The sequence below is a fragment of the Passer domesticus genome, chromosome 8 (genome assembly GCF_036417665.1).
Source record: "Passer domesticus isolate bPasDom1 chromosome 8, bPasDom1.hap1, whole genome shotgun sequence".
In the NCBI taxonomy this organism is placed as follows: domain Eukaryota; kingdom Metazoa; phylum Chordata; class Aves; order Passeriformes; family Passeridae; genus Passer; species Passer domesticus.
Window position 1 is genome coordinate 47,073,657 of NC_087481.1, and position 27,127 is coordinate 47,100,783.

General features: G+C 47.0%; 1 protein-coding gene across 5 annotated transcripts; it reads right to left on the reverse strand.

Annotated features, from left to right (window-relative positions):
• Positions 1–2,891: 2,891 nt before the first annotated feature.
• ITPRIP (inositol 1,4,5-trisphosphate receptor interacting protein) lies at positions 2,892–27,127 on the reverse strand. 5 transcript variants are annotated; one of them, XR_010367533.1, is made up of 5 exons: positions 21,655–26,553; positions 21,439–21,545; positions 5,792–9,327; positions 3,435–3,527; positions 2,892–3,138 (listed from the first exon to the last, which is right to left on the reverse strand). XR_010367533.1 is itself a non-coding variant. In XM_064431237.1 (3 exons), exon 3 carries the CDS (start codon positions 9,312–9,314, stop codon positions 7,665–7,667), a length of 1,650 nt encoding a protein of 549 aa, XP_064287307.1. In that variant the 5' UTR covers positions 9,315–9,327; positions 21,439–21,545; positions 26,664–27,127; the 3' UTR covers positions 3,166–7,664. The 5 variants fall into 5 exon arrangements, 3 of the variants coding, with proteins under 3 accessions (XP_064287307.1, XP_064287306.1, XP_064287308.1); XR_010367532.1 differs by lacking the exon at positions 2,892–3,138 and having other exon boundaries at positions 3,166–3,527; XM_064431237.1 differs by lacking the exons at positions 2,892–3,138; positions 21,655–26,553 and adding an exon at positions 26,664–27,127 and having other exon boundaries at positions 3,166–9,327.

The window sequence follows — 27,127 nt, forward strand, 5'->3', positions numbered from 1 at the left end:
ATGTGGGCAAGCCTTGCTTTTCTCTAGTTTTGGATACAGGAGGTTTGTAACACTGACATGATGTGGTAGCCCTGAAGGTGAACTGGCAGGAGTATCCTGCTGAGAGTGCAGAACATCTCTGTTCTGTGGGAACATCCAGGTGGTGGAAGCCAGGAGGGGCTGCTCTGGATCATTGTGCTTACAGGCACAGGAACCATCCAGGGCTGCCCTGCCCTGCCCTGCCCTACCTGGTGTGAGCAGGCAGGGATGAGATCTGGAACATGTTCACAAGCTACTTGCCATCTCCCTGAGGATTTGGGAAATCCCTCTGTGCTGTCTGATTCCCAGTAGAGGGCTAGAGAGCAAGACTGAAGGTTGGGAGGCAGGGAGTGGATTTCTTGGTGCACCTGGGGAAGTGAAGTGACTGATGAGTCAGGCTGTGCACTGTGGTTACTGATCCCAGACCTGCCTAGCTCTGCCCCAAGCTGTATTGCACTTTGTTGGATCCTGAATGTTGGATGGTTTGCACGAAGGTGCCTAATTGGACTTCCAATGGCATTATAAGTGTCATGGCTCTTCTGCCAAGTAGGACAATACAGACAGAAACTTAATCTTGTCTCCTTACATGATTAAATCTTTGAGTTGGGACTGTTAATGGCTGTGGGCCCTCCGGTGGATTTGAAGATGGTTTCACATCTAAAATAGACTAATTTTCCTGCTGAGTGCCTAAGACACCTTTAAGAACTTCATTGGTTTTATTTTTATTTTTGGGCATACCTTTTAACATAGTGCCACAGTCAGACATTTTACGGGCACTCAAATATCTGAACAGGCTGTATTTAAATGTTTCACCTCAGCACTTTCTGTGCTTTCCCCTCAGAACAGATCAATAAAGCTAATACCTTTCTTTTCTCCCTCCTCTAACATTCTGGATGAGCTCTGGTTTTAGCTAGACAGATTTATAATTACTTGTAAACTCAGAGCCTTTATTTGCAGAGGTGCTGCCTTTGAATAATGACTGAGAAGCTTTGTTCTCTGCCTCTGCAGCTGGAGATTTTTCTTCCAGCAGTTGAAGAGTTTCAGATGACACTCTTAAATGCAACATAACTGGAAAATGAAGTTTCTTTTGAAAAACATTGTAACATTAATTGATCCACAGCAGGGGCTTGCTCAGATTTCCATTTTGATACCAGACTAGTCTAACAGATATGATGGGAATAACTGCTTGCATCCATCTTCCCTTAAGGCTCTGCTGCAAAGTTGGGTGGATCATTTTGAGAGCAGCAGAAGCAGTAACACAACTTTGCATTTTCTCACAGTGTATTTCTTCAGGTCAAAGAAGACATGAGACTACCTTTTACTGCACTGGGAACATTTAAAATGCCTCTTTTCTGCTTTTGAAGCATTATGAGAGTCTTTGTCTCCTATCCAATATGCCTGTTTGCTTAAGGATTGTCAGAGGTTTTTCTGAGTTCTCTCAAATTGAGTGAAAGTTGTTTGATGGATTCAGAAGCTACTTGGAAGGAGATGAAAGCATAGACCTTCTTTCCCCCTAGCCCAGATGTGTGAACACACAGACTGCTAAAAATAACCTAGTTTATGTAGCCATAAGAAATTTATTATTTCAGAAAAAGACAGGACTGCCTGGAATTTACTTGGAAGGGCTGCAACAGTTCACGTGTTTGGTTGAACCCAATGACCCAACACCTTGAGCCATCCTTTTCCCAAACAAATAGAATTCAGTTAAATATAAGTTAAAACCTCACCCTGTGCCAGTGGCACTTGGGGACAGACCTGTGTTAGCTTTTAGTCCTGCAAGCAACAAACCATAATGCAGAGCTGAGCAGAGTGGATGGAACCTGCTCAGTATGTGGGCAAATCCTGAGCAGTATCCCATTCTGAGACAAGTGTTACCAGTCTGATCCCTGCTGGTACCTCACTGAATTCATGTTAGCATGCTTGTGAGTTGCCATATCCTCTGAGGTTGCTTTGCTATTTTTTTTTTTATAGCACAGGTATTTCTGCCTGCTTGAAATAAAGGAGATTGTGTCTTTGCTTACAGCTACCCAATGAGTGATAAAAAGTCATTAGATAAATTTTTAAGCTAAAAACCAATCTCTAGTGGGTGGCTTTCTCTTTCTGCTCTGCTTACTCTATGACAGATAATACTGCAATAATGGTCATGGCATGGTTCAAAAATCTGCCAAATGCCCTTCTGAAAAAGGATTATTTTAGGGAAGTTACCCTTTATGTTCCACAGCAACACTGAAGCAGTAAATTGAGGCAAAGGAAAAAAAGTGTTCTAGAAAATCAAGAGCTCAATGGAGAAAATGTTGCTGAGCTAGTCAGATAGCTTTGAAGCAAGATGGGTTTATTTTTGTTGGTTTGGGTTTTTTGTTTTAACAAAGCCACACCAAACCAAGATTGCTGATGATCCTGGGCTACAGAATTCCCCTTCCAGCAGTGTGTGGTTGACCCTGGGACATTCTAACTTCTGGCTAAGTAGATTTGGGCTGCAGCTCTCAAGCCAGCTGCTTCTCAGACCTAACAGTGGTGATTCAGCCCCAGTGAGCACTGGAAGGCAGAGTTATTAAAGGCATGCAGGGCATTCTGTGGGGCTGGAAGACATTTTGCTAAGGGAACAGTGGTGCTTTTATTATACAAATTAATATATTAATATATATTATAGCTCTGGGTGTGCTTCCAGAGCCAGAGCATATTAGAATATAAACAAGGAGGTGCCATTCCCTTAAACCAGGCAAAGGAGTTAAGCTGGATGTGGGTGGTTGCTGAACTTGGCTGTGGATACCCATAAAATAAGCAGGTAAAAGGATTCCTCTGGGTGAAATGGAAATTCAGATTTCTCGTTCAGCCCATAAGGGCAAAATCTATCAGCATTATTTAGGACTTGCCACAAAAGGGTGTTTTTGAGCAGACATATTCAGAATAATTACTTTGATTTCCTGTGGATTCATATCCTCAAGAAGAATGACATCCCTGGCATTATTCTGGAATAGCTATCCCACTTTATGTTCATGTTGCAGTTTATTCTGGAATCATTTCTCCAGGGATTCTTGCTGCTGGGCTCACTGTGCTGGGATCACACTGGAAACACCCCCACTCCTTCCTTCTGCTCTCTTAGAAACATTTTGCAGGGAGCTGGAAACAAAAGAGACTTCATGCTCATTTAGATTTTGTACAAGACTTCCTTTATTATAAATAAAGCTGCATGAGAAGATCTATACAAATTCAACAGTGTCCTGCTATAGAAGCAGCGGTTTAAGTACAGCATTGTCCATCAAGGAAGACCTTAGTCTGGAGAGTTCTGATGTTACTGCCCATCTTGGCTGCATTGCCAAGATTCATCTCTGTACTAGTTTTGCTTCTGAGCTAACACGTTACACACAGATGCCCCCAATTCTAAAAAAAGACAAGTAATAAATAAAGCTGTTTACCAGGTAGGGTCCTATGAGAGTCAACTCCTCCCTGAGCAGCAGCAAAGCTGTTACAGGTGCCTAAAGTCTCATTTCTTCACCACAGAGAAAACACTGCAAAGACATTGCATTAAAAATGGCTGGTGAACAAACACACAATCCTGCTGCTTGAATACTGGATAAATTTTTAGATCATTTTGCTAAACTACATCTTTATACCCCTGTATATACCTGTATACAGATCAGCTTGGAAAGAGAGAAACTCTTTTCTGTGGCTGCTTAACAGTGAACACCCAACACCGCCCCTTAGAAGACATTCAGCTCCTGCACAGCAATAATAACCTTAGACCAAGACATTTTCTAAGGGCAAATGGCTCCTGAGGCTATGCTGTAGATCAGTGGTTGCTATCAACTCACCACTAATTCCATTGCTTTGACAGAGCCTGTAATAAAATATTAAAACCACAAGCTGAGGGCTCAGGGAGTGGTTGGAAACCAGTGGAAGGCACTTGGAGTTCATGTGTTGAATTCACCTGGTTAGCAAATGGCAAGAACTATATTGAGAGTCCAGGACAGGCTGTTTGCCTTTCCTTAGGATGTCTCACAGAGACACAGGCATTGCCAAAGAGATGTCTGTTACCCAGGTGCCATAAGCAGTTTGGTTTTAAAAGAACATTTTTCACTTTAAACCACAAAATCTCACTTCTACTCCCATCCTTAAAAGCTGCTTCCTATGATTACTCACCCAGATATCAATCAAGGCAGAACTGCCCATGGGCAACATTAAAACATTTTAGGACATTTTTACTGGCTGGCAGCTGATGGAACTGAATTGTCTTATAAACCTTATTTTGTGAAATGTGAGCATGGGCTTTTACTAATAGGCTAGTATTTGATGGGCAAAGATTTGATCCAGAAGAGACAAGGAAGTCCAAGGAATGATGTGCTTCACATCATGGCCTCCTTGTACCATGGCAAATGTGTGGTCCAAAGAAACACTGTGTACCAGCCTCTCCTCTGATGGGACATGTCTGTACCTTTGGTTTGCAAGGAAGATCTCCACTCTGAGGCTGACTGGAGCACAGCTTATAATCACAGATAATATTTCCCCCCAACAGGTATGAGTGAGTCCCCTCACAGCCTAAATGCACAGACCAGATCACTTCAAAAGTGCTCAGGGAAAAATGAGCATATTGCATGTAGGAAAACTAAGCCAAGCAATTTGCTTTCAGTGGAAACAAATCCATAAATTACTTGATTCGGCTCCAGCTTCTGTTCAACTAAACCCCATGGGAATACTTCAGGGTCAGTTTGGGCATAAGAGAGAACAGGCATACAAGTACAGAAAACAAAGAACAAAAGATTCAATCCACTTATCAGTTCAGGTTCCCTTTGAGTCTGAGCAGCAGTGCTTGGGGCTGTGTAAAGGCGAGTTTGGGCACGTTTACAAGCCCTTTGCAACTGGTTTGCAAAGCTTTGTTCTGACATTTTAATAGGGGAGTTACCTTATTCTGTTCAACAGCCTTTTCTTCTCATGGTCCTCCTGCTCAACCTTATATAAAAGTTATTTTTTTCAACTCTGAATGTCATTTCCTGAGAGACCTGGGTCACAAATTTGTTTCTGTTCTTTGGACAGTCTAAATTTAGACTCCTGACAGGAAATGGCAGAGAAATTCTAATTTCTCTCTGGCTGGGCTGGGAGCACATTTAGAAGCAACTTCAACCACAACTGCTCCAGCGTGACCTGCCTGCCAGCAGTCCAAGTAAAGCTGGGTCTGCTACAGGCACTTTGCAGTAAACCTGGGCAGGTAAAAATGGCAAATCACCTGGGTTTGCACATGACTCACACAGCTTCTGAGGTAGCCTCCAGGCTCCAGTACTGACCCACCCTCCCTGTACCTCTGCTTGTCACTACCTGCTTGCCATGGCCCTTGAGATTGCTCCTGCTCTCTTTCCTCTTGGAGAAAGCCTTCTTGGCTGTACTAAGGAAAGCCAGGGATTTACAGCACTTGTTAGCGTCAGCAATTAGTCCTGCTCTGTAGCTCTCCTGGCAGTCTCCCAGAAACTCATCACCAAGGATGCTGAAGCAAGCACTGATGATCCAAGACTTTTTCCTACTGTCACTACCCACCAGCCTCTTCTCCCTCACTCCTACCTACCCTTTCCTTTCTGTTCAGAGACCTTACTTAACTACCTGTGGTAATAAAAGCCAAGGGAGGCAGCACTTTGGGCATAGCTCTGTCACCATCTGTGCTTTCTTACAAACCAGGTGTGGAGACAGGAGTTACAGCTTTCTCTGCCTCTGTGTGTGAAGTGTCCCTCAGTGGTGGCAGGACAGAGAAGAACAGACACCAATGAGGTGGTGAAACGGTTTTTACCAGGAAAAGAGACAAGAGGACATGTCTATGTCCTTAATAAACTGGATAAGACTGGATAACAAGCTTCATGCTGTGTGCTGTTCCCAGCGGTGATACAGGATTGAATCTTCTCTCTGATGTGATAGAGAGGATTGATAAAAAGGGACCTGTGGAGTGATGGTAGAAGCATCCCTGATGGGTCTTACCTCACAGAACAACCACCCTCTTGTAAACAGGATTAAGAGAAGCCCTAGTGTAAAACTTTGCAGGAAATCCTAGTGTGAGAAAATGGTAGGAAAGGCCCCCTAGCACTGGAGGCCAGGCTTCTGGGACTAGCATAAAGCAATTATGCACTGGGGTCCTGGTTTGGAACCCACACAGGAGAATGAGGATCTCCTGAGTCCTTTCCTTCAGCAAAGCCACCTTCTGGGGCTGGGCAGCCCACTGGCACAGCACTAACATACTTCCTGTGGGATTTCAGGCATTTCCATTTCTGCAGTGTTTTGATTTTTGTTTTAGCACACACCTCAAGACTCTCCCCTGGCCTGAAAGCCTGCAGCAGCTCTCCTCCTTTGCACTCCCAGCTCAGCAAATTACAGTTTACTAGTGCAGGTCCTCAGAGCAGCAGTCTTTAAAAAGATTGAGGAGAATGTATAAAGTAGCTTTTGCCTGCATATGTGGAGCAGAAGGGATGCGACATGGATCATAAAGCAGCTGCAAGCAGCACTGCCCAGATCTACTACATGTGCATCTTTTTCATCTCTTCCTTCTCCCTCCTGCTGGCCTTGGCCTAATTAAAACCATGTGCAGAGAGTCACAATCTCATTTGGAGGGTGATTGTTCACTCCTGCTACCAGACTTCTGAGATTGGCTTCATTACAGGATAATTTTGGAAAACTGCTTCTTTTATGAAAGCAAAACTTACAGCAGTCATAGAATCAGAGCAGTTTAGACTGGAAGGGACCTTAAAAGCTGATATAGTTCAAGCCCTGCTTTTTCTTTCTCTCTAGGCTGTTCTCACACCTTAGTGCCCCAAGGAAGGAAAACAAACAACCCAAAATATCAGAACCCAGTAGTGGTGTTTCTTTTAGCTAAGATAATAAAGGTTCCTGTTCATCAGTCCATACAAAATGGGCAGGAATATAAATCACTAGCCATGTTACCATGGAAGACTTGAATTAAATGGTCTGAAGATACAAACCCTGCTCTGCTACATCCTCCCATAGGAGAAAAAAATGTACAGGGGTATTTTTGAAGGACAGGACAAGCCATTTAAGTTACTGCTGCAAGTCCAATCGAGAAGGCTTTTTTTTTTTCTTCTTCTTCTTCTTTTTAACTACAGTTCCCTTTTGAAGGTATGCTTTAAGGATCTCCATCCAGTCCAGATCTTGTGTATGACCCTCCTCCTCTCCACACCAGCATGTAGACTTATGTTGCACTTCCCACTGGTGAAAGAGCTCCTGCTGTCTGCAAACAGACAGGCTCCTTTGATCCCAAAATCCTGTATTTGATTCCTCCACCCTGTTCTTATCTAACCCTTCTGAAGGAAATCAAGTATTTGGCCACCATCACACCCCCACCCCCATTTGCATTGCAGGCATCTGAATAAATTACTTATATTTGTTGCTCGCCACTGCTGTAGCATGACTGAGGCACAATAGAAAAAAAATATTCTTAGCTGCATAAAACCAAGCACAGCAGTGGAACAGAAACCTACTTCACCACCACATCTTCCAGTTTCTCCCTATTCTCCCCCCCAAGCTCTTCCTTTCAGCAGGAACCATGGCCCAGGACTGGTTCAGCTCCAGACAAGAAGCTCTATTGACAAAGTCAGTTGTCTCCAGAAGGCTTCAGAAAGTTGCCCTCTGGACTTGTGCTCAGAGTTTGGCTTTGGTTAAAGGGGCTCCTTACGGATCCCATTGGTGTGTGCAAGGGGAATGTGCACCGTGTACTCATTTATCAGTGCTGACATGTTCCTGAGCATCTCGTGGAACGTGTCCACCATCTTCCTGTAAATGTCCCTGCGGAGCACAAAGGGACGGAAAAGGTTGAGAGGCTCAGCCCTCTGAAATATGATGGGGAAACCCAGCTCTGCTGGTACCTTCCCATTGCCAATAAAGAAGTGATAAAGCTTTTTTTCATGCAAACATTTCTCTAGGAATTTCAGCATGTCCTGTAGGCGGGCCTCCAGCTTTTCTGGGGCCCAGTCCTGGCTGGGACGAGCCTGCAGGAGATGCAGCAGCACTGTCTTCAGGTGGTAGTTGGTGAGCCCGCTGGGACCTGTGAGGCTGCACTGCTTCCCATGGAGGAAGGAAAGGATCTGAAGACAACTGACGTGGCAGGCATTGGCAGGCAGTGTTTTGGAGACCAGCTGGATGAACCTCCTCTCATAAACTGCAAAAGTGAGAAACCAGTGGGTGCTGGAGGGGACGTCTGCTGCCAGGCTGCTCCAAGGGAAGTGGGAGATGAAGTAAACGTCAGAGTTCTCATACTGCACCACAGGGGTGAGGTTGAAGGCAATCGACTTCCCCGATTTAAATTTTATCTTCAGGGCTCCTGGTGAGTCCAGGAGGCTGAACGAAAGGTCAAATTCATATTTGTGGGAGATTCTGTTCCAGGCCTTGGTGACAGCAATCTGGAACCACTTCATGACTTGGTCAGCATCCAGATATTGAGTATTTTTGAAGCACAGGAGGTCTTCCATCTCACTGGTGGGCCTGGTACTACTGACCTGGCTATGGAGGAGGCACAGCATATCTTCCCCTAGTTTAGTCTTGTCACAGATGCAACCTGTCTCATCCTCATCTGCCCTGCACACCTTGATAGTGCCATAACCTTGTTCATCTGGGGGAAAAGAGTCACCAGAGCACCAGGTCTGGCAGCGAAAGCAGTAAGGCTCTGGGGGAGCAAAAGGCACTATCAGATCACAGACAAAGGGTTTACGCACTCTCCAGTTCTCATACATGCTCCCCACGCCCATGCAATCTTCCACTTCCATGTCAGCATCCCGGTTACAAACGCTCCTCAAGGCCTCCAGCAGGTCATCTGCAAAGCCTTCCACCATCTCCCGCATCCTGGCCATGTCTCCAGTGGTACCCAGGATACGCTTCTCATAGAAGCTGGCCAGGACAGCCTTGTCAGGCAAGGCCACTCCTTTAAACGCTTTCCCCAGGACTGCCATGTCATCCTCTTCTCCTCCTATGTCCTGCCAATTCCCTTCCTGGAAATCCTGCCTCCAGAGCTCAATCAGCAGGAAGATGACCATGGAGAGGGCAGTCCACATATCCCATCGGACCGTCTCCTCTTTGCTTTCCTCCACTACCACTGCAGCCTTTTCCAGAGCCTTCTGTGTGGCTTCCTGGTCTGCAATTTCCTGCTCCAAGCGCAACTGCTCCAGCCGCAGGCTCTCCTCCCGCTCCTTCATCTTCTGGATGATTTCTTCTGTGTTCTCGGGGACGGTGCCATTCTCCTTAGGGAAGAAGAGCGGGTGGTTGACAATAGCTGTAATCACCAGTAGGCACACCCGGAAGAGTCCCACGGGCATGGCAGTTCCTTCCCTGGAAGAGAAAGAAAGGTGAAATAACCCATGATTTGGAATATATTCCCTCAGGAGCAAAAATGAAAGAGACTCCCCAATGCAAAAAGAACTTTGACATCCTTTCCAGCCCAGGAAAAAAAGCTTGAATCTAGAAACCACTAAGTGCACACCCATTTCTGCAAGTTATCAACCAGCTTCCCAAAGAGGCTTTATCAGCTGATGGTGAGGATGAAAGTGGCTCTTATCAAATGAACTTCGAAAAACAGCTCTGAAGGCACTTCCTGCTGTCAACCCACTACGATGTTGTTGGACAGTATGGGAGGGCACGTCCTTCCTTTGCCTCTCCTTTAAAATTCCCTGGACAGAAAAGGAAAGAAATAAGCAGGCAGAACCTTCCCAGCCGTATGAAAGCAGGACTGGAGATGAGCACTGCTTTTCCTCAAGATAAAGTTAATATTTCAGATGTGGCAGTGGCATAGGCAGGTCTGTCCTGGTTACGTTCCATGTTAAGCATGTCTGGGAACCCACACAGCCTGCCTGGATCGGGGCAACCTTTACTGCCCTGCTGGTGAGCTGCACCTGGGTGGGAACAAGCCTGCAGAATTTTGTGCTTCTAAGCAGGCATTACACGCAAAGCTCCTCCTGCCTTTCAGCACCATCAGGATGAGGCTGTGGAAAACCCTCCTGGCCCCCAGGATGCCTCATGATCGCAGTTCCCAGAAAAAGGGCACAGACAGAGACTCTGCTAAAATGGAAAGTGTTTCCTTCAGCCCAGTGGTTCTAAAAGCACCAGGCTCCTTATTTTTGGTGCTTACTAGACTACTGACCTGTGGAGGACATTAGTAAACACCATGGCTCTGACCTAAGCCATCTGGGGACATGGCCCCATTTCCAGGGTCTCTGCCTTGTGGTGACAAAGCCTCCTAGAGGCCTGGGCTGTCTCCTCCCAGCTGGCATTTCTGTTTCTGGAGGGCTGGCATCACTATCAAGAGCCCAAGTGCCTGCTCAGGGCAGTACAGTCTGAGGTTGTCATCCATTGCTGTGATGTTGGAAGCTCACCAGTCCCCTTTTCTAGCAAAATCACCTCTCAGTCCTAGCACAGGAAGATCAGAAGAACAAGATGGACAAGTAGGGACATTTCTTCCAGCTGGGAAATTTAGGACAGCTGCTTTAATGCCTCAAAAGTGCTTGAGAGAGATGGGTTTCTGTTACAGAAATAAAGTCTACCAATAACATACTTCATCAATCAGACCAGAAATAGCAATCTCATTCCTAAGTAACTCTGCTGTGGGAATGAATCTGTTTCACATAGAAGCAAGAGACGGTGAGGCACTCTGTGTGCTCCAGGGGCTTAGGGCTGTTATTCCCATACTCTGGAATAGCTCCTTCCTGGCTTGAACCCAGCATGTTTTGGTGCCACAGCAATCCTGCTGTCCCAGCATCTGGGCAAGAAGGAAAATATCTCTGGCAATCTCATTTATACCTCCACAGGGCACACAATAAAGATAGATCCACCCCAGTGGACCTTGTTATTGTAACTGCACAACAAACTGCTGGTTTTGATTGCAGGAATCTGGATTTCCTCAGTGTGAGCAGTTACTGTACATGGGAACTGTATCCTTCAGCACACAATTATCTTTGCTTATGAGAGGGCTGGGACTGGAATAACAAGGGAAGGGAACAGGATTGAGATGCATTGTTCAAGCAGCAAGAAAATTCACACGGTGCTCAGGATAATGCTCCATGCCCCTCCCTGTGTAACATTTACCAGCTACCTTTTTTTCAGATCCCATACACATGCATAGATGAATGTTCTTATGCAGACATTGCTCTGGAAATAGTTTGTGGCCCTATCTTGTCCTTTTTTACATTTACATTAACTCTTTAATTCATCATGCAATGAATTAAAGCTGAATTAATGCCCAAATCTGGGTGTACCAGTTATTCTGTGAACTCCATGCCTGGCCACATTTTAAAAATAAACTGGGGTCGCCCTGCATTGCAAAGGGCTTTATCAGTTTGCTGGGGCAGGGCAGGAAGTGCTGGTGAGTTCCTTTCCTTAGTGCTACCCTCTTGCAGATCACGTGTGCCTTCCAAGCTTAAAAATAACATGGCCAGGGGCCAGATGCCTCCTTCTTGCAGTCTTGACCAGGATGACATCACTGCTCTGCTCTGCTCTGCTAGACCACTGCCCCTGCAGATTAAATGTTTTACTGTTACCACTTTCCTTCTGAGGTGTGTAAGGCTGAAAGAAGTCAGCTTCCTTAGAGTCTTCTTTCTCATGCCCAGCTGCTCATGGGCACACTGCTGCCACAGGTTATCTGTCACAAAGCTCTGCTAGCAGCAGGGGTTAGGGCAGACAGCCCCAGGTCCATCAGTGGCTGGCTCAGCTGAATTCACTCCGGGTCACACTGACATTCTAGGATAGCCCAGCTCATTTTGCAGCAACCTCTTCCCTCAGCAAGCGCTACAGGCATCAGCCTCTGGAAACTGGAAGTGATAAAATCTTCAGATCACATTGATTGGCAAGAGGCATGTCTGTGTTCAGCCCAGAGCAAGTTCTGCTGGTCAAAACTGCCCTTTTGCTACTGCAGCTACTGACTCCAGAAAATGAAGCCAAACATTAACCTCAATTAAGGCTTAAGGTCAATGCTGCTCAGTGGCCAAAGTCAGTGGAGCCTGCCCTTGGCAGCAGCCAGGGTGGAAGGGCAGAGCATTCCCACACCTCTCAGACACAGCTTTCCTGGCTAATATGAAAGACTCAATAATACAGGTGAAACCAGTAGCACTGCCTGCTACGGCGCTCCAGCATTCCCCATAACAAAGGCTGCTCTTTTCCCTTGCTTTTAACTTCAGCCCAAGCTATTTAAGTCTGATAAAAATATTTATGCCTGCTCAGGCTGAGACAGCTTTTGTGTGGGGAAGAGGGATAGAGTCCAAAGCTTTCCAAGCTTGAAACTAAGAAAGAGAAATGACAATTTTTCAATCTACGCATCAAATGTAGCAACATTTCAAATATGGGGAGGGGGTGGAGAATAAAAGGTATTTGTAAGCTTTAAAATAGCAACTTCTCAAAGCAATCTGCAACCTTTTCTGAATTTCTCACCCTGACAGTTTTTCCCATTTGGAGTATAAACAACATCTGGACTTAGGCCACATCCTACCTACCTTCTGTAGACCCTCCTTGGCAGTGCTGGGGCTCCAAAGACAATCTAGAGAGTGCTGTGGCCACAGGTAGGCCACTCCTGCCAGCAGCCACAGCAGCCCTTGCTCTGCTCCCTGGGCCAGGTGAGAATGCAGAGACCCCTTGTTTCTCTCGTGGGCACAAAGCAGGGAAAGGTGCAGGAAGACCAAAGAAAGCTGCTTGGGAAATGAAGAAGGGCCAGGGTATGTGAAACCTCACTGTCTTGATGTGAAGCTGTCTCTGCTTACTGCCCAGCATGTGATGCTGCTTGTTCAAACCTGCCTCTGCCACTAGAATCTGTTTCCTTTTGGGCTTTTCTGTGGCACTGACTGCTGTAGTGACTAGGGGCTTCACCAAGTTTAAGGTTAATGACCACTCTGCACAACCCTGGGAAGTGAGGGGGCAGACACCATCCCACCCTCCAGCTGGGAGTGAGGTTTCAGAGAGATAAAACAGCTGATCACTCTGTTGCCTGATTACAAACAATCAGCTGCATCCTGCAGCACGTGGTATGTTCAAAGGGTCCACCAAGAGCACCCACAGCCCTCCACCCTCAGCTCCCAGGCAGGCTGGGTCTCATCCTTTCAAACCTGAAGCTGCCTCCCCAGCTGGAGGATCCTGACCAGCTCCAGAGATGATGCAGGAAGCCCCAAGAGAGGAAGAGGAATGATAATGCTGCTGTCGTGCAGTTCAGGATGGTGCCAGGAAGCCACAGGCAGGAGGAGGCCAGCTCTCACCCTAACTGACCTGAAAGCCCTTTGCTGCACAATTTACTGATGTTTGGCTTGCCTGGAGCACAGTTCCAGGTAGCACAGCATAAGGAAAGGGAAGCAGCACAGGAAGAAGCCTTCACAGAGCCAGGCAGCAGCAGCTCCACCTTCAGCTTCTCCTCCTCACCCGGAAGCATCACAGAGCTCATACAGAGTTTGTGTGGACCAGCCTGAAGCAGCTGCTGCCCTATGGCAATGTGTGCCCCTTCCCAAGCCACCCTGCCACGGGGAATTGATTTCCCTGAGGGGCAGCATGGAGATGATGATGCTCAAAGTTATAACAATGTCCTGTCCCTTCCAGCTACATGTGCTTAATTTCTGATGACCCTAAGCCTTCCTCACATCCTTTTCCACAGCAGCTTCAGAACCTTTTCCCTCCTGCTCAGCCTGGCAAAGGAAAGAAAGAGATGGCAGCTTGCAGCTTGCCTCTGCAGGCTGCTCATGTGCTCTGAGCCCAGACAGCCCTCCACCTTCTCTGAAGACAAGGGAAAGTATTTCCCTTTCATTAAGTGAACTTTCTTTACTCCAGAATTCTTCATGCACCTTTACTTTTTAAGCCATTTTATTTCTCTAATTTTTGAATCACAGTAAGCAAAACATGCTCTGGCTGGTGTTCAGCAATAAACTAGGCAGGAGTGAGCTGAAGCTTTGATTCTTAAATTGGAAAAACCCAAGTCAAGCCACTGAGTGCAGTTCAGTATTTCACTGAAACATGCCAAGACATCACTTACAACACACTCGATTGCTTCCTGCAATCTGGCTGACACAAAAGGCAGTGAATAGGTGGCTGCTACATTGTGTTTTGCCTTGGTAGGCTGCAAGAAAAGAGCATTTCAAGTAGATGATAGAAAATACAGCTGGTTGGGAGGCTTTTTTCATTGAAAGCTGCCAAATTTTTGAAACCAGAATTTTCATGGGAACAAATATGATTTCTGACTCTTTTTGGGAAGGTCCTTCAGGTTTGGAAAGGACTCTGCTACTTGTTTTGACTGCAGAGATTAACAAGTCAAACCAGGCACTAAATCTGCAATTGGGACTTTCCTACTGGGAAGATGTGAACCTCAGTCTGAGGGGTTTCGGGCCCAGCCCAGCCGTGCTTCCTCATGGCTGAACTTCTGGGAGCTCTCTGATTCCTTCTCTTGCTGTACAACAGTGAACAAATTACCTTTTGGCCTTTGAGTGTTTAGTCTGAAAAAAGTTTCTGCTGCATATATGAAGGTCTGGTAAAGAAAAAAAGCTTGCTGAAAGCCCTTAGTAATGCACCACATTCTTCTCCAATTTGCAAGTATCACTGCCACCTCTGCAGGTATTCACAGATATGATCCAGCTGCCACTGAAAGAAATCATAGTTTCTCTCAGCGGGGACTGCAAGCTTTGATTTGTAAGAAACTTGCATAATGACAGAGAAGTGGGAATTACAGAGATGCATGTCAGTCAAAATCCTGGACAGATGCAGTTTCTTAGACAACCCCACATCCACACATCCACAGAGCACCCAGGATAGGCTCTTGCTCTCCCATCTCCTGAGCACTGTCAGCTGCAGCACACACAGCCCAGACAGGAAAATAAGGGATAAAAATCTAATTCAGAGCCTGAGCAGCACCAACTTGTGCTGTTCTTTCAGCCATTATGAATTAAGCTGTGTGCAGGACATCAGTGGGATGAGATGTCAACTGGGACAGAACAGTGCCAGCCACAGCAGCTCTTAACTCATGTTCTGACTTGTTTTTCAGCATTAAATTAGTGCTACAGAGAAAAGTACTGAATTCCAGCTGCCAGCACCATCACAGTTGGTTCAGGACAGACAGGTGAGATTGGGCTCTGTCTTTGGCTCTCTACCAAAGCCTCAAGTGGGGAAGGACCAAATGCACCAACACATGAGGTATTGGTAGACTGGCATGTATTGGTACAATACATGCAGGGGCCTGGATGTTGAGACTGGTAACAGAACCACATTTAAAACCAGAACAAGCCACCTGGCCTGCACAGGACTACGGCAGTCAGATATGGCAGAACAACTGCCTTCCAAACCATGCCTGGAAGCCACACCCCACCTTAGCTGCTTGGCCACAGCACAGCAGTTGGACAAGGCCACTTGCCTGACAGCTATTGTTCTGCTGTTTGACTGAGAACATGAGCCTTTCGTAATATCCGTGGACATCCTGTCCCGGGCCTGCTGCAGTGCCAACGGGGTCAGTCGCGCAGCCCGCGTCGGACATCCTGCCCAACAGCTCTGCTGTGCACCTTCGGAAACAATATTTTCCTCCTGGGGGTCACCAGATCAGGTATTTCCAAGGAAATGCTGATGCTCATCCTGTGTACAGGACTAGATAGCCCTCCCTTCCCACGGGCAGGCGGATCTGGGGGGAATAAGCACGTGAAGGGCACTGAGAGTGCTCTGGAAGCAGATACTGCTGTGCAGCCCCAGGTCCAAACGAGAGACTTTGTCAGCTTCTCTCCAAGCAGAGGAGAGCTTGGAAAGACAGGCAGTCTCTCTCCTGTCTTCCAGTCATGTGCTGCCTTTGCCATCAGGAAGCTTTTTCTCAAGCCTTGTCAAGTCTCCCTTGCTGCAGTTTGAACCACCTAACATCCCAGTGCCCACTGTGGGTGGATTCTTTGTTTTCTTCTTACAGTAGCACTCAGGATGTTCAGAGGTACTCCCAGTCTGCCTCAGCTTTCACTGTACACAGGTGCATTTACAAGCTCTTGCCATAAAATCCCACAGTCCTCCTCATCCAGCCTGGACAGTACAAAGTATTTTTCCTGACTCAAAGGGAGCTATTTTCCTTCTAGGGCTCTTTTCCAAAACCCAAAGAGATGTGGGCACATGTTAGATTTTCAGTTTTATCATCAAGTGGAGATTTATTTGGCCCATTTCTAAGTCATTGTTTCTCAGTATCTACAGGTATCGTGCCACTAATCAAAACATGCCACTAATCAAAACATGATCCTCTTTCTGCCCCAGGAGCCAGAAGCCACTATTAAAGGCAGCTTTAATGACTAATGAATAACACAGGGACACGTCATGTCCCCAAAGCACTCACTGTTTACTCTGTGCAAGGCTGGACCCAAGAGGGGGTGCCCATGGAGACCGAGACAGCCAGCAGCACGAGGAGTGTGCTACTCAGCATCCTGCTCATTGCCTGAATGTGTTTTTATTGCTTTTTGACTATGCAAGCCAGCTCAGCTCCTGTCAGCAAGCAGGACATATGCAATCTGTGGAGTGCCTCGGGTTCCCTCTGATATGGCCAAGAAAGAGTTTTACAAATTGGAACATAGTGTTGGCTGCAGGAGGGGCAGGAGGGCAAAGGTAGGAAGTGTGTATGTGACTCCCACCCACAGATTGAGCTGTTGTAGTAGGACCACAGCCAGGAACAGCTTGTGTTTTTAAGCCATATAAATTTTGTTTGCTTTTGTCTGTTAATAGTGAGGAAAACAACTGGAGTAGACCAAACTTTTGTAGGTTTTGTTGGTTTTGGGATATTTTGTTGTGGTTTTTTTTTTTTGTTTGTTTGTTTGTTTGTTTGTTTGTCACTGCACAGATCCTCTCTGGCCTCCATCTGGTTCATGCTGGGCCCTGCTCTGGCTGTGACCCCTTCAGCCACACAACAGCTCCTTGCCCGTGAGGCAGCCATGGCTCACGGATCCCACCTGGCAGTCCCTCAGGGAGAGGTGGTGAGTAGAGAAAGAGGTCAGTTGTTTAAATCTGCCCTCCTTTTCTCCACTTAATTCTCAGCAAGGTGGAAAAACCCCACACCAGTGTTAAATCAGGCAGTGGTTACTCTGGCTCTCCTCATCCTGTGGTAAGCATATGCATCCTTGTACATTCCACTTAATCGTGCACCCACTGGAGCAAATGCTTTGGTATTAAAATAATTGGTGGAAGCATTATTAGAAAGTTGATTTCCTAGCAGGGATACAGCACTCCAGCACATCTCAGAAGAGCACATGTGGATGTGGGCAGGGCTCAGACATGACTCGCAGAGCAGTGTGGCTCCTCCTCATTTTACATGTGAAATTTCAGTCCTATTTCAGTCATGAACAATGAGCACTTACATATTACAGACAGTAGAAAGCACAGCAGTCACCAGACACTTCCACACTGAGACACTGAACAAAAACACAGCAAAAAGAACTTACCATCTTGGGTTGGGAATTTGGGTGATCTGAGATCTTCTACTCCATCAGAGTCTGGACTCAGTTACAAAGCCACACTCATAGATCAGGAAAACTGCAGGCCCAAGTATCTGCTTAAACAGGACCCAAACCCACTGGATGGGATTGAAGGTTTGTGTGATATTGGACCATTGTTTTGCTAACTAGTCACTGCTGTTTGTATTCAAACAATAGGGAAAGAACTGTATTTAAAAGCTGACTATTGTTGCCAAAGCGTCACCACACAAATCAAAAGCAATGCTTTATTCTGTTGCCTGAAATTCCAGATCTTTTTTTTTTTTTTTAAACACAATATCCTTCTTTAAATAAACTAAAAAACAAAACACAGCCCAACCAACTGTGAAAACCCCTGCAGGGATGGGTAGAGGGTGTGGAAGGAAGAGAGAACAAGAGCACTTTTACTGCATTGCCCCATTTCCTTGCCCCTCACCAAGATGACTCCCTGATCTAAGCAGAGACACTGTGCATTGCACACAGCCTCTGAGGAAGAATCAAATCCTCTTCCTTCATTACCTAGTGACTCTAGAAAAGATCAGGAGAAACAAGACAAATGCTTTGGGAATCAGAAATCCCAATCTTGGCTCACTTGCCATAAACTTAAAAACTGCCAAGGCAGACGCATGCACAAAAATATGTTGGCTGCAGAGTACTTCTGGCTAATCCTGCTCTTTAAAATGAGTTTGAATAAATAAAAAGCAGCAGAAGAAAGAAAAGTCATACAAGAAAACAAACTGCCCCACTTCCATACAATATTTCCATGAAGTTCATCCTTTCAGCACCCATAGCCACCAATCCAGAGCCATTTTCACCCAAGGGAATGACTCAGAGACAGGCTATTGCTACATGCACTCATAGCTAATAATTTTCATGTGCTCTCTGCTCAGTCAGTCCCCTCTTTACCAAGAAAATGAAACATTTCTAAGCTCTTTGTTTTGCTGAAGAATTTGTAAACTGAATGCTGGGAAGAAAAACTCTAAAAAGACTCAAGGGGAAAGGAGCGATGTAACTTGCAGTGCTGCAGCAGAAATATCAAACACACATATATTATTGTTGTGAAGCCACGTGGTTTTCATTTGGGATGTGTGGGGTGAGCACATACGGTTGCTTGCTTTATACCCTAAGCACAACAAAACAAAGCAGGCTTTGTTTGAAAGCCAAGGGACAGCCTCTCGGCTCACTCAAAGGCTAAGTTACATCGTAATGGGAACTGTGAGTCAGAGCTGTGGGGCCCCTGCTCACAGGCACAAAACCCCTCTGCTGCAGCAGGCAAGGAGCTCAGCAAGGAGCAGAGTCTCCAGCTCCACATGGGAGACCCAAAGTGTCCAGGACTAGCAGCAAATACAAGGCTGAGCTGAGAACACGTGTTGTGGATGACTTAGCACACAAACACATCCCTTTCAGCCAACATTTCTGTCTGTAACTCTGTCAGAGTGAGATCATAACCCTGCACCTATTCCAAGAGCACGATGCAGCTATGAGTCAACAGGAAGGTGGGATAAACACAATCCAAGCACCTTCAGACCATGCTTTGATTTTGGCTGCAGAAGAGCATGGCCATGATTCTTAGACTGAGCATAGCTAGGTGGGAGCTGAGCAAAGTAGCTCACTAGGTGAGACCACACTAGAGCTCTGTCCTTAAGTCACCTGTTGTGCCAGATAATTTGTGTCATTGTGTGTTACAGGAGGGGAGGGTCAATTGATGGATTCCAGCTACCCAAAATAAAGACATCCCTTCCATTCTTGCCCCAGCAAGACTGGAAGATAAGGGCAAGTTTTAATTATCATGAACGAGTTGCAATCTGCAGTGCAGAGGTGTCTGTGTGCTGCCAGAACTTCAAGTATTTTCCCTCACATTTCCAATAGTACCAACATATTTGGTTGCTAAATCCCCAGAGGGCTTTAGAAATCAAATTCTCCTGTAAAACCAGTGGTAGTAAGTCACCTGAACATCCAGCAGGAAGCAGATTAGGATCGAAGCATTCTGGGTGCAGATACAGAACACCAAGCCCCTCTGAGAAGCATTATAGTGTGAATATCAAGTGTGACATTTTAAGCCTGAGAACATCTCCTTAGCTCTGCCTCTGGTACATGCTAACACTCTACAAGGGCTTAAAAAATAAGAGGAAAAAGAGGTCTGAAAAAGCAATAGAGTTTATTCCCTCTGCCTACATGCATGGCTTACACTGTGCCTCGATGATTTCTGGCAAGTCTCTGTTTACTTTGTTCTGAAAAGCTTCCAGCAAATCTCTGCCTCCCAAGGCAGTCTAGACTACTGCTTAGCTGCCCCTACCTGCAGGAAAGTCTCCTTATCACTGCATGTGCTTTCTCCAAAACAAGCAGTTTGGATCCCTGCAGGGATCCTGGCACAGGCAGGTGTTATCTTGTCTTAGGGAGCTACTCTACCTCCTTGCAAACAGCGTGGGAACCATTTGTTCCCATTCCTCATCAGGTACTCACCACCAAACCCTCTGCAACTTGGAAGAGCTGAAAGCAAGGCATTCTCAAGCCAATTTACATTGGTTTTTCTGGGTCTTACCACAAACTCTACTTTTCAACTGAAAGCACCCACCATCCCCAGAGGCAACCCAGGGAAAGATGAGTTGGTTGTACAGGTGGCTCAGCTGACACCCTATAACTCATGTCCCTTTTCCTGCCCAGGCACAAGAACCTTCTCTACGTGCTCTTCCCCTGGTTTCAGAAGTGAAGGAACAGTAACAGTTTTCCTTTGCCAGGCAACCAGAATAACCCAGTGAGTTGGAGACTGTGCCTAGCAGGGTTTAAATGCTGCAACAGCTGGCTGCAATGGTCCTCATCCTTGCCAACACCATGCTTGGTTTTTCTGAGCCGCATATATGGCAGTGGATGCATCAGATGTTTTCTGTATAACTGCTGAAAAAGCATCTCTGCCTTGAGGCAAATATTGCTGATACAAATAATGTGCTAGATCAGCCAGAAAAACCTGCCTCTGGAGGAGGGATAATAATGAAACATGGTGAATGGAAAGGAAAAAGAGAGTTTCATTTACACACAGGAGAATGGCAGTGGGCCAGCTCTCACAGCTTTGATCGGGGCTGGCTGGAGGAGCATGCCAGGGAACTCTGAGCTGAGCTTTGCTAGAGCAGAGCAGCTGTTTGAACTCTGTGATGGGAAAAAGGGGACAGACACCACCCAACACAGACCCAGAATAAATAAGTAAAAAAAAAAAAAAAAATCACGTGGAGTGCATGAGCTAACAGGTACCCTGAGCTGTAGCAGGACGTTGTGGCAGCCAGGAGTGCTGCTCTGGCAGCTCCCTCTGTCATCAGCTCCAGTTCTTGCCCTCCCACCACTGCTACCCATAGAGCCTCCTGTCACACACTTGCAGAGCAGCACTGCCAGACATCTTGGTTTCACCCAGTTCTCCTTTCAGTGTTTAGGGGTTTTCATACAAACATGAAAACTACATTTCGCTGGCTTGTCAAAGTACTATTTCCCTTTGTCTGTCTCTGCTGTCACCCTTGATCATCTGGAAGTTGTCCAGGCACTTCCAGGCATCTGCTCTCCCTCTAACACTTAGAAGAGGGGAATTCCAGTACTTTCCCAGTCTGGGTAAGGTACTCCTGGCAAGTTCTCCTCCGCAGCAGAAAATGCATCAGTAACTGATGTCAGCAAAGCTTTGGACCCTTCGGTTCCCCTCTGCCATCACTCTCTGACTAGATCCCAACTGTACCAAGCAGTCAGGTAAGACCAATTTTATATTTAAAGTCCAAAAGCGAGAGGCTTTTAACACTGATACTCCACACTGAAGCCATTTCCAAATTAAACCTTCACAACGTTGCTACTTTAGCTTTGCATGAAGCTGTCTGTACCTCACTGCTGGGAACATTTCTAAAATATGAGCCACACCAATTTCCTTTCAGCATTCTGCTGCAAGGCTCAAGATGTCCTAGTGAGAGCCCATCAAGAAGCTTTTTTAAATCACATCAAATCTGGAAGGAAGAATGACCCCTGGAGCACTTACCTGCTACACAGCTTTGCAGGTGCTCATTAAACTTCACATTACTACTATCACCGTGATGCAGAGAAGACTAAATTCAGTCACCCGCCACTGAAGCACAGCCAGGAAGTCTGCAAAGCACAAAGAGAATGAATGAGGAAGTGCAGGCAGAAGACGGGTACATAAGGCAGTTATCTAAATTACGGATTGATTAAAAGAGAGATTAACTCACCCCCGTACCTAAGAAAATGATCATAAAAGCTCAAGAGACCAGGAATAATCCATTTGAAGTGATCAGGGAAGAGTTAAAATGCTGCTTCTCCCATGGGTGTCGGCAAGCAAGGACTTCCCTCCTCTGACTCCATCCTCACCACCAGCACTCTCCTTTTAAAGAGGATTAGGGTCAAATGAGCAGCTGCATAAGTGCAAGGGCTGGGACAGTTTTGTCTGGGATTGGTTTGTCTAGAAAAGGCATCTAGCTTCTGTAAGCAGCTTGTAAGGTAGAAATACTTGCTCGGGGAGTTGGGTTTACAGAGCTAATGGGAGAAACAGAAAACAGAAGAGGCAGGAAGCAAGGGTAAGAGCACAGGAAGATGTGAAACGCAGAACCACAAAACACAAACTACAATATTTTAGGATAGAGAAGTGAAGAAATTTTATATGCAACAGGAAACAACCAGGAGGAGGAGAAGACCAAAGCTGGTTGCAGGCAGACAACAGAGACATTCCTCTTCCCCAGCTGCACACAAATGGGTTGGGGAGGAGGAATGCACCACCCACATTTCCAGCTACCACCACTTCCCACTGTCCTCGTCCAAAGCCTGATGAGACGATCAGTGTGGGCTGAGCTGAGCTTGAAGCCCATTTTAAGGGCTCAGCATTAGGTTGACGCATCCTTGCTCTCTTGAACTCTTTCAGTTTACTCCCTCCCACGTACCTGCTTTGACCAGACAGTGTGTACAGTTTCACTTCTCTGTTTCCATCTTCCACTGTGAGGCCAAATTGGGCAAATGGGCTCTGCCCAGCCCTCCCATCTTTGCAGGGCTGCTGGTGCGTCTGCTTAGCTGGTGTGCCACAACATCACCAGCAGCAGCACAGACTGCTGAACACAGGAGAAAGCCCCAAGCCCCAAAGGTCTGGATCTGCACTGTAATATCCCAGTGGATATTTGTAAACCCTCAGGGCCTGCAATGTCTGGTCTCCTGGTGGCTCAGGGCCAGTGAGGTAGAGCAGGTGTGTCTGCTTAGAGGAAAGGAGCTATTAAATGTTGGGCAGGAGCTGCTGCTATGGGACACACAATTCACTTGTTAAGAAAAATTTTACATCTCAAAAGAGAAACTTTAAGGTAGGGTCTCCCTCAACTTTGTTTATAGATGTTGGAGAGACCTTGACTAAGCCTTATGGGTTAGTCAAAGTCTGGAAGGCCAAAATGATGTCTCTCCAAAACCTGCAGGCTGAACAACTCTCTCAGCCTGTTTTGATAGGAGAGGTGCTGCAGCACTGTGATCATCTTTGTGGCCTCCTTTATACCTGCTCTAAGAGTTCCATGTCCTTCCTGTTCTGAGAACCCCAGAGATGGATGCAGCTCTGTGGGTAGAGTCTCAGCAGAATGGAGTAGAGAGGCAGAACCCCCTCCCTCGACCTGCTGGCCATGCTGCTTCGGATGCAGCCCAGGACACGTTTGGCTTTCTGGGCTGTGGGCACACATTGCTGCATTGGTCCAGTTTTTCATTCAGAGAGACCCCAAGTCATTCTCCACAGGGCTGCTCTCAGTGAGTTCTCCCAGACTGTCCTCATATTTGGGGTTGCCCCAAACCACGTGCAACATCTTACACTTGGCTGTGTTGAACTTCCTGAGACTCCTGTGGGCCCACCTCTCAAGCCTGTCCAGGCCTCCCTGGATGCCATCCCTTCCCTCTGTTGTGCCAACAGCACCACTCAGGTGTGTGTCATCTGCAAAGCTGCTGAGGGGGCATTAAATCTCACTATGCCACTGATGCAGGTATTAAGGACACCAGTTCCTGAAGGACATGACTGGCTCTCATCTGGACAGAGAGCTTATGATCACAACTTTCTGGATGCATCCATCCAGCCAAATCCTTATCAAATGAACAGTCAACCCTCCCAATTCATTCTCTCCAATTTGGAGATAAGGATATCATATGGAATCACGTCAAAGGTCTTATAGAAGTCTACGTATATTACATTAATCTGCCTTCTCTCACCAAACATTGCAGTTACTCCATCATAGAAGGCCATCAGATTGGTCAGGCATGATCTGCCCTCAGTCAAGCAATGCTGGCTACCTCAAATCACCTCCTTTTCTTGCATAAGCCTTCTTAACACTGCTTCCATGAGGAAGTCTGAGCAGCCCAGCACAATGTTCGTTTTTAGCCAGCCCTATATGAGAGCCTCCTCTCCTTGACAGAAATGAAAGCTGTCCCTGCTCCAGTAAAGCTCAGCAGCTGATCTGGCCTTTGGGTCATGGCAGTAAAACCTGTTTGTTTTGCTGCTGGTCAAGGTGGCTCAGCCAGCTTGGCATGGCCCACGTGTGTGTGTGTAAGAATAAGCAAGCTAAAAAAAGAGTCCTGCTGCAGCTGCACCCCAGGCCAGCTCTCCATCCCTCAAGCTGATTGAAGGTTGGCCACCTGCCTCCCTGCCCGCCCCAAGGAGCGATCGGGCAGAAGGTTTTGCTTACACAGCTGAGCCCACATCCCTGCAAAACCTGGAATTCATGGTTGGGCACATGACAATGATGCCCAGTGCACACCCCGGCCACGTTCTCTCCCTCCAGCCTGGAAACCAGAGTCTCTACCTCTCTCCGCCGCCCAACAATTACAAGTGCCGATGGAAAATATGCTGCCTGGCAGCAAACCTGCTTTTTCCCCAGTATAAATGGATTGTAATAACACTTGGGAGAGAAAAAGCTGGCCCACCCAACAGTCCTTTTTAAAGGGGATCTAAAGGAACAACCCAGAAGCTTTTTTCAGCTTCCTTTTCCATTGCACCATTGCTATAGATTGCAATTGCAATTCCACAAAGCAGAGTGAGCAGGACAGGACAGCACAGGGCAGCAGGGAGACTCGTGCAGGCTCTTCTTGGAGCTCATATTCTGTGTTAATTCATTTGCAGGCAAGCCCAGGGTACTGAAACCACAGCCAACAGATAGACAGTTGTAAAAGCCAGACTAAAATTGTCCTTTGGAAAACCATAGATTTTTACTTAAAAAAACAAAGTCAGAAATTAGTGAGATCAGCTTGTGAAACACCAGTGTTAGGTTTCTGTGGATCAGGTTCCTTTCCCATGTTAGTCATTGCCATGCAAGAAGAATCACAAGCATTGGCATCCTTCTGAGACATCATGCAGAGACACCCAGGAGCCTTTATTGCCATGGATAGCACCAACAAAAAAACAAAACAGGAGCAATACATGCAGCTTTTGGCTGCCCTAGTCATCAGATGGCCCAAAACAATTATCCAGGAAAACCAAATTCTTCAGTCCCTGACCAGGGCTATTTAATCTAACTTGAGGGGGAAAAATAAGTGTTAAAAAAAGGAAAGGAAAGGAAAGGAAAGGAAAGGAAAGGAAAGGAAAGGAAAGGAAAGGAAAGGAAAGGAAAGGAAAGGAAAGGAAAGGAAAGGAAAGGAAAGGAAAGGAAAGGAAAGGAAAGGAAAGGAAAGGAAAGGAAAGGAAAGGAAAGGAAAGGAAAGGAAAGGAAAGGAAAGGAAAGGAGAAAAAAAAAAAAAAGGGTTCTAAATTTATAGTAATGTTCCAAGCAACAAAAAGAGGAAGACAGGTGAGGGGCCACCACCTGAGCTCTTGATAAATAAGTTAAGTGCCTTTGGTGTGCACAGGATGCTTCTTCCTTGCCAGCGCCACTGGAAACAGATAGATCACTGAGTCCTGTACACACAAGTCATGCAAGCAAAAAATAGTATGATCTACAGCTGGGAGCCAAGAAACCCTATGAACTGGTCCCAGTACTCTGGTTCTCTGAATTTAGAAATCAATTCACCTTTCTCCACATCTGTGGCAATCATACTTAATATGTGCAGTTCCCATGTAAAAGCAGCATGAAGCATCTATTGTGCTGAAAACAAAGTTGAAGAGAAGGCTTGAAGCTTTTATTCCTAATTTGTATGCTCTACTTTTGTTTGAGGGCTGAGAGAACCCCTTTCACTTACACTAAGGAAAATCTGATTTTAAAAGCAGATGGCTATGAAGATGGCCAGAATCACTTTAGCCAGAACTGCAGAAGAGCATTACCACCATCAGCAAACCATACTAAAAATCCTCACACAACATGATAGGCTGCACTACAGCGGCTCTCCTGTCCAAGTGCTGCTTTCATGGTAGCTCAGGTCCTTGCCTGGCAGCTCATGGCAGACACTTGAGCCTGAAGGGCATGCATGGGCTATGGGCGAGACCTACAGCCCTCATTAAAAGCATATGAATAGTAATGTTCACTCAGAGACACTGCTCATCTTGCCTGACCACATAAAGAAGCCAACAGCAACATGTCCTATTTTCCTGAAGGATTTTAGCATGGCAGTTCCCAAGAGAACTGCTTCAGTGGGAAACTGCCAAGCTGAAGACGCAAAGGCCAGTAAGGCTCGCGTTCTGCACATCAGTTTTACAGCCCAGTCACCTCCAGTACCACAGTCCTGGCTCACTCTGCTTTGAGCTACAAATACCTGCTGGCCACCTTCACAAACATGCCCACACACATGAAGAGCAGCTCTACTGAAAGTATCCCTCCAGCTCCACTGAAAGCTTCACTCCTTCTCTCTGTGCTCTTAAGTGAGATGCTGTGTATCCCAGAAGAAAGAAGTTTTAAACCCATGCCGCGTAACACTGAACACGCAGCGAGGCTCAGTGATGCATTTTCTACGGACTGTACATGTCCGAGGTCAGCGCTGGCCCCAGGACACCACGGGCTGTGTCACCGGCAAAGGGCGATGGCCGAGAGGTCTCCGTTCACTCCCGAGTCCCGAGGGGCTGCAGGGAGAGGGATGCCCAGAGCTCTGCAGGAACTTTGGTGGGCGCAGTACCCCCTCCCAGGGGCCCGACCCCGCCTGTATCCGGCACCCACCGGGACGGAGAACCCGCACAAAACAAAAGTTACCCCGCCAGGAGAGCCCGGGGACAGCCACACCGACGCGACCCGCCGCGGGCAGCCCGCACGGCCGCTCCGTCCCGACCCGCATCCCCCGCAGCCCCCGGGTCCTCGCGGCCCCGGACAGACTCACCGGGCCGGGCCGGGCCGGGCCGGGTCGGCGGCCCCGCTCCGGGCGCTCCGCGCACACCGGCGCTGTCGGCTCGGCGCGGCCAGGGGCAGGAGCCGCCCCGCCCGGGCTGCCGCTGCTCTGCTGCGCTGCTTCCCTCCTCCTTCAGGCCACCCCCGCCAGCCCTAGGAGCCGAGCCGTGCCCCGGCGGGCGGCAGCGAGCTGTGTGATCTCCCCCTCGGCTCCCCCATTAGCTTCCCAGATGGTGTGGGACCGAGGGCACGGCGGACGGAGAGGAAATGCGCTCATCTTGCTTCTCGGATGTGTTCTGACCTCCTGGTGGTCGTGCCTGAAAGTCAGGAAAGCAGCTGAAACGTGGAACCTCGTGTACTGTTCTTATCAAGCAAAGGAGTAAATCTCGGAACTGCTGGCCCATTTTCGTGCTCCAAGCTGGCACAAGTAAAAAGCTGTGGGACTGCTAACATCCT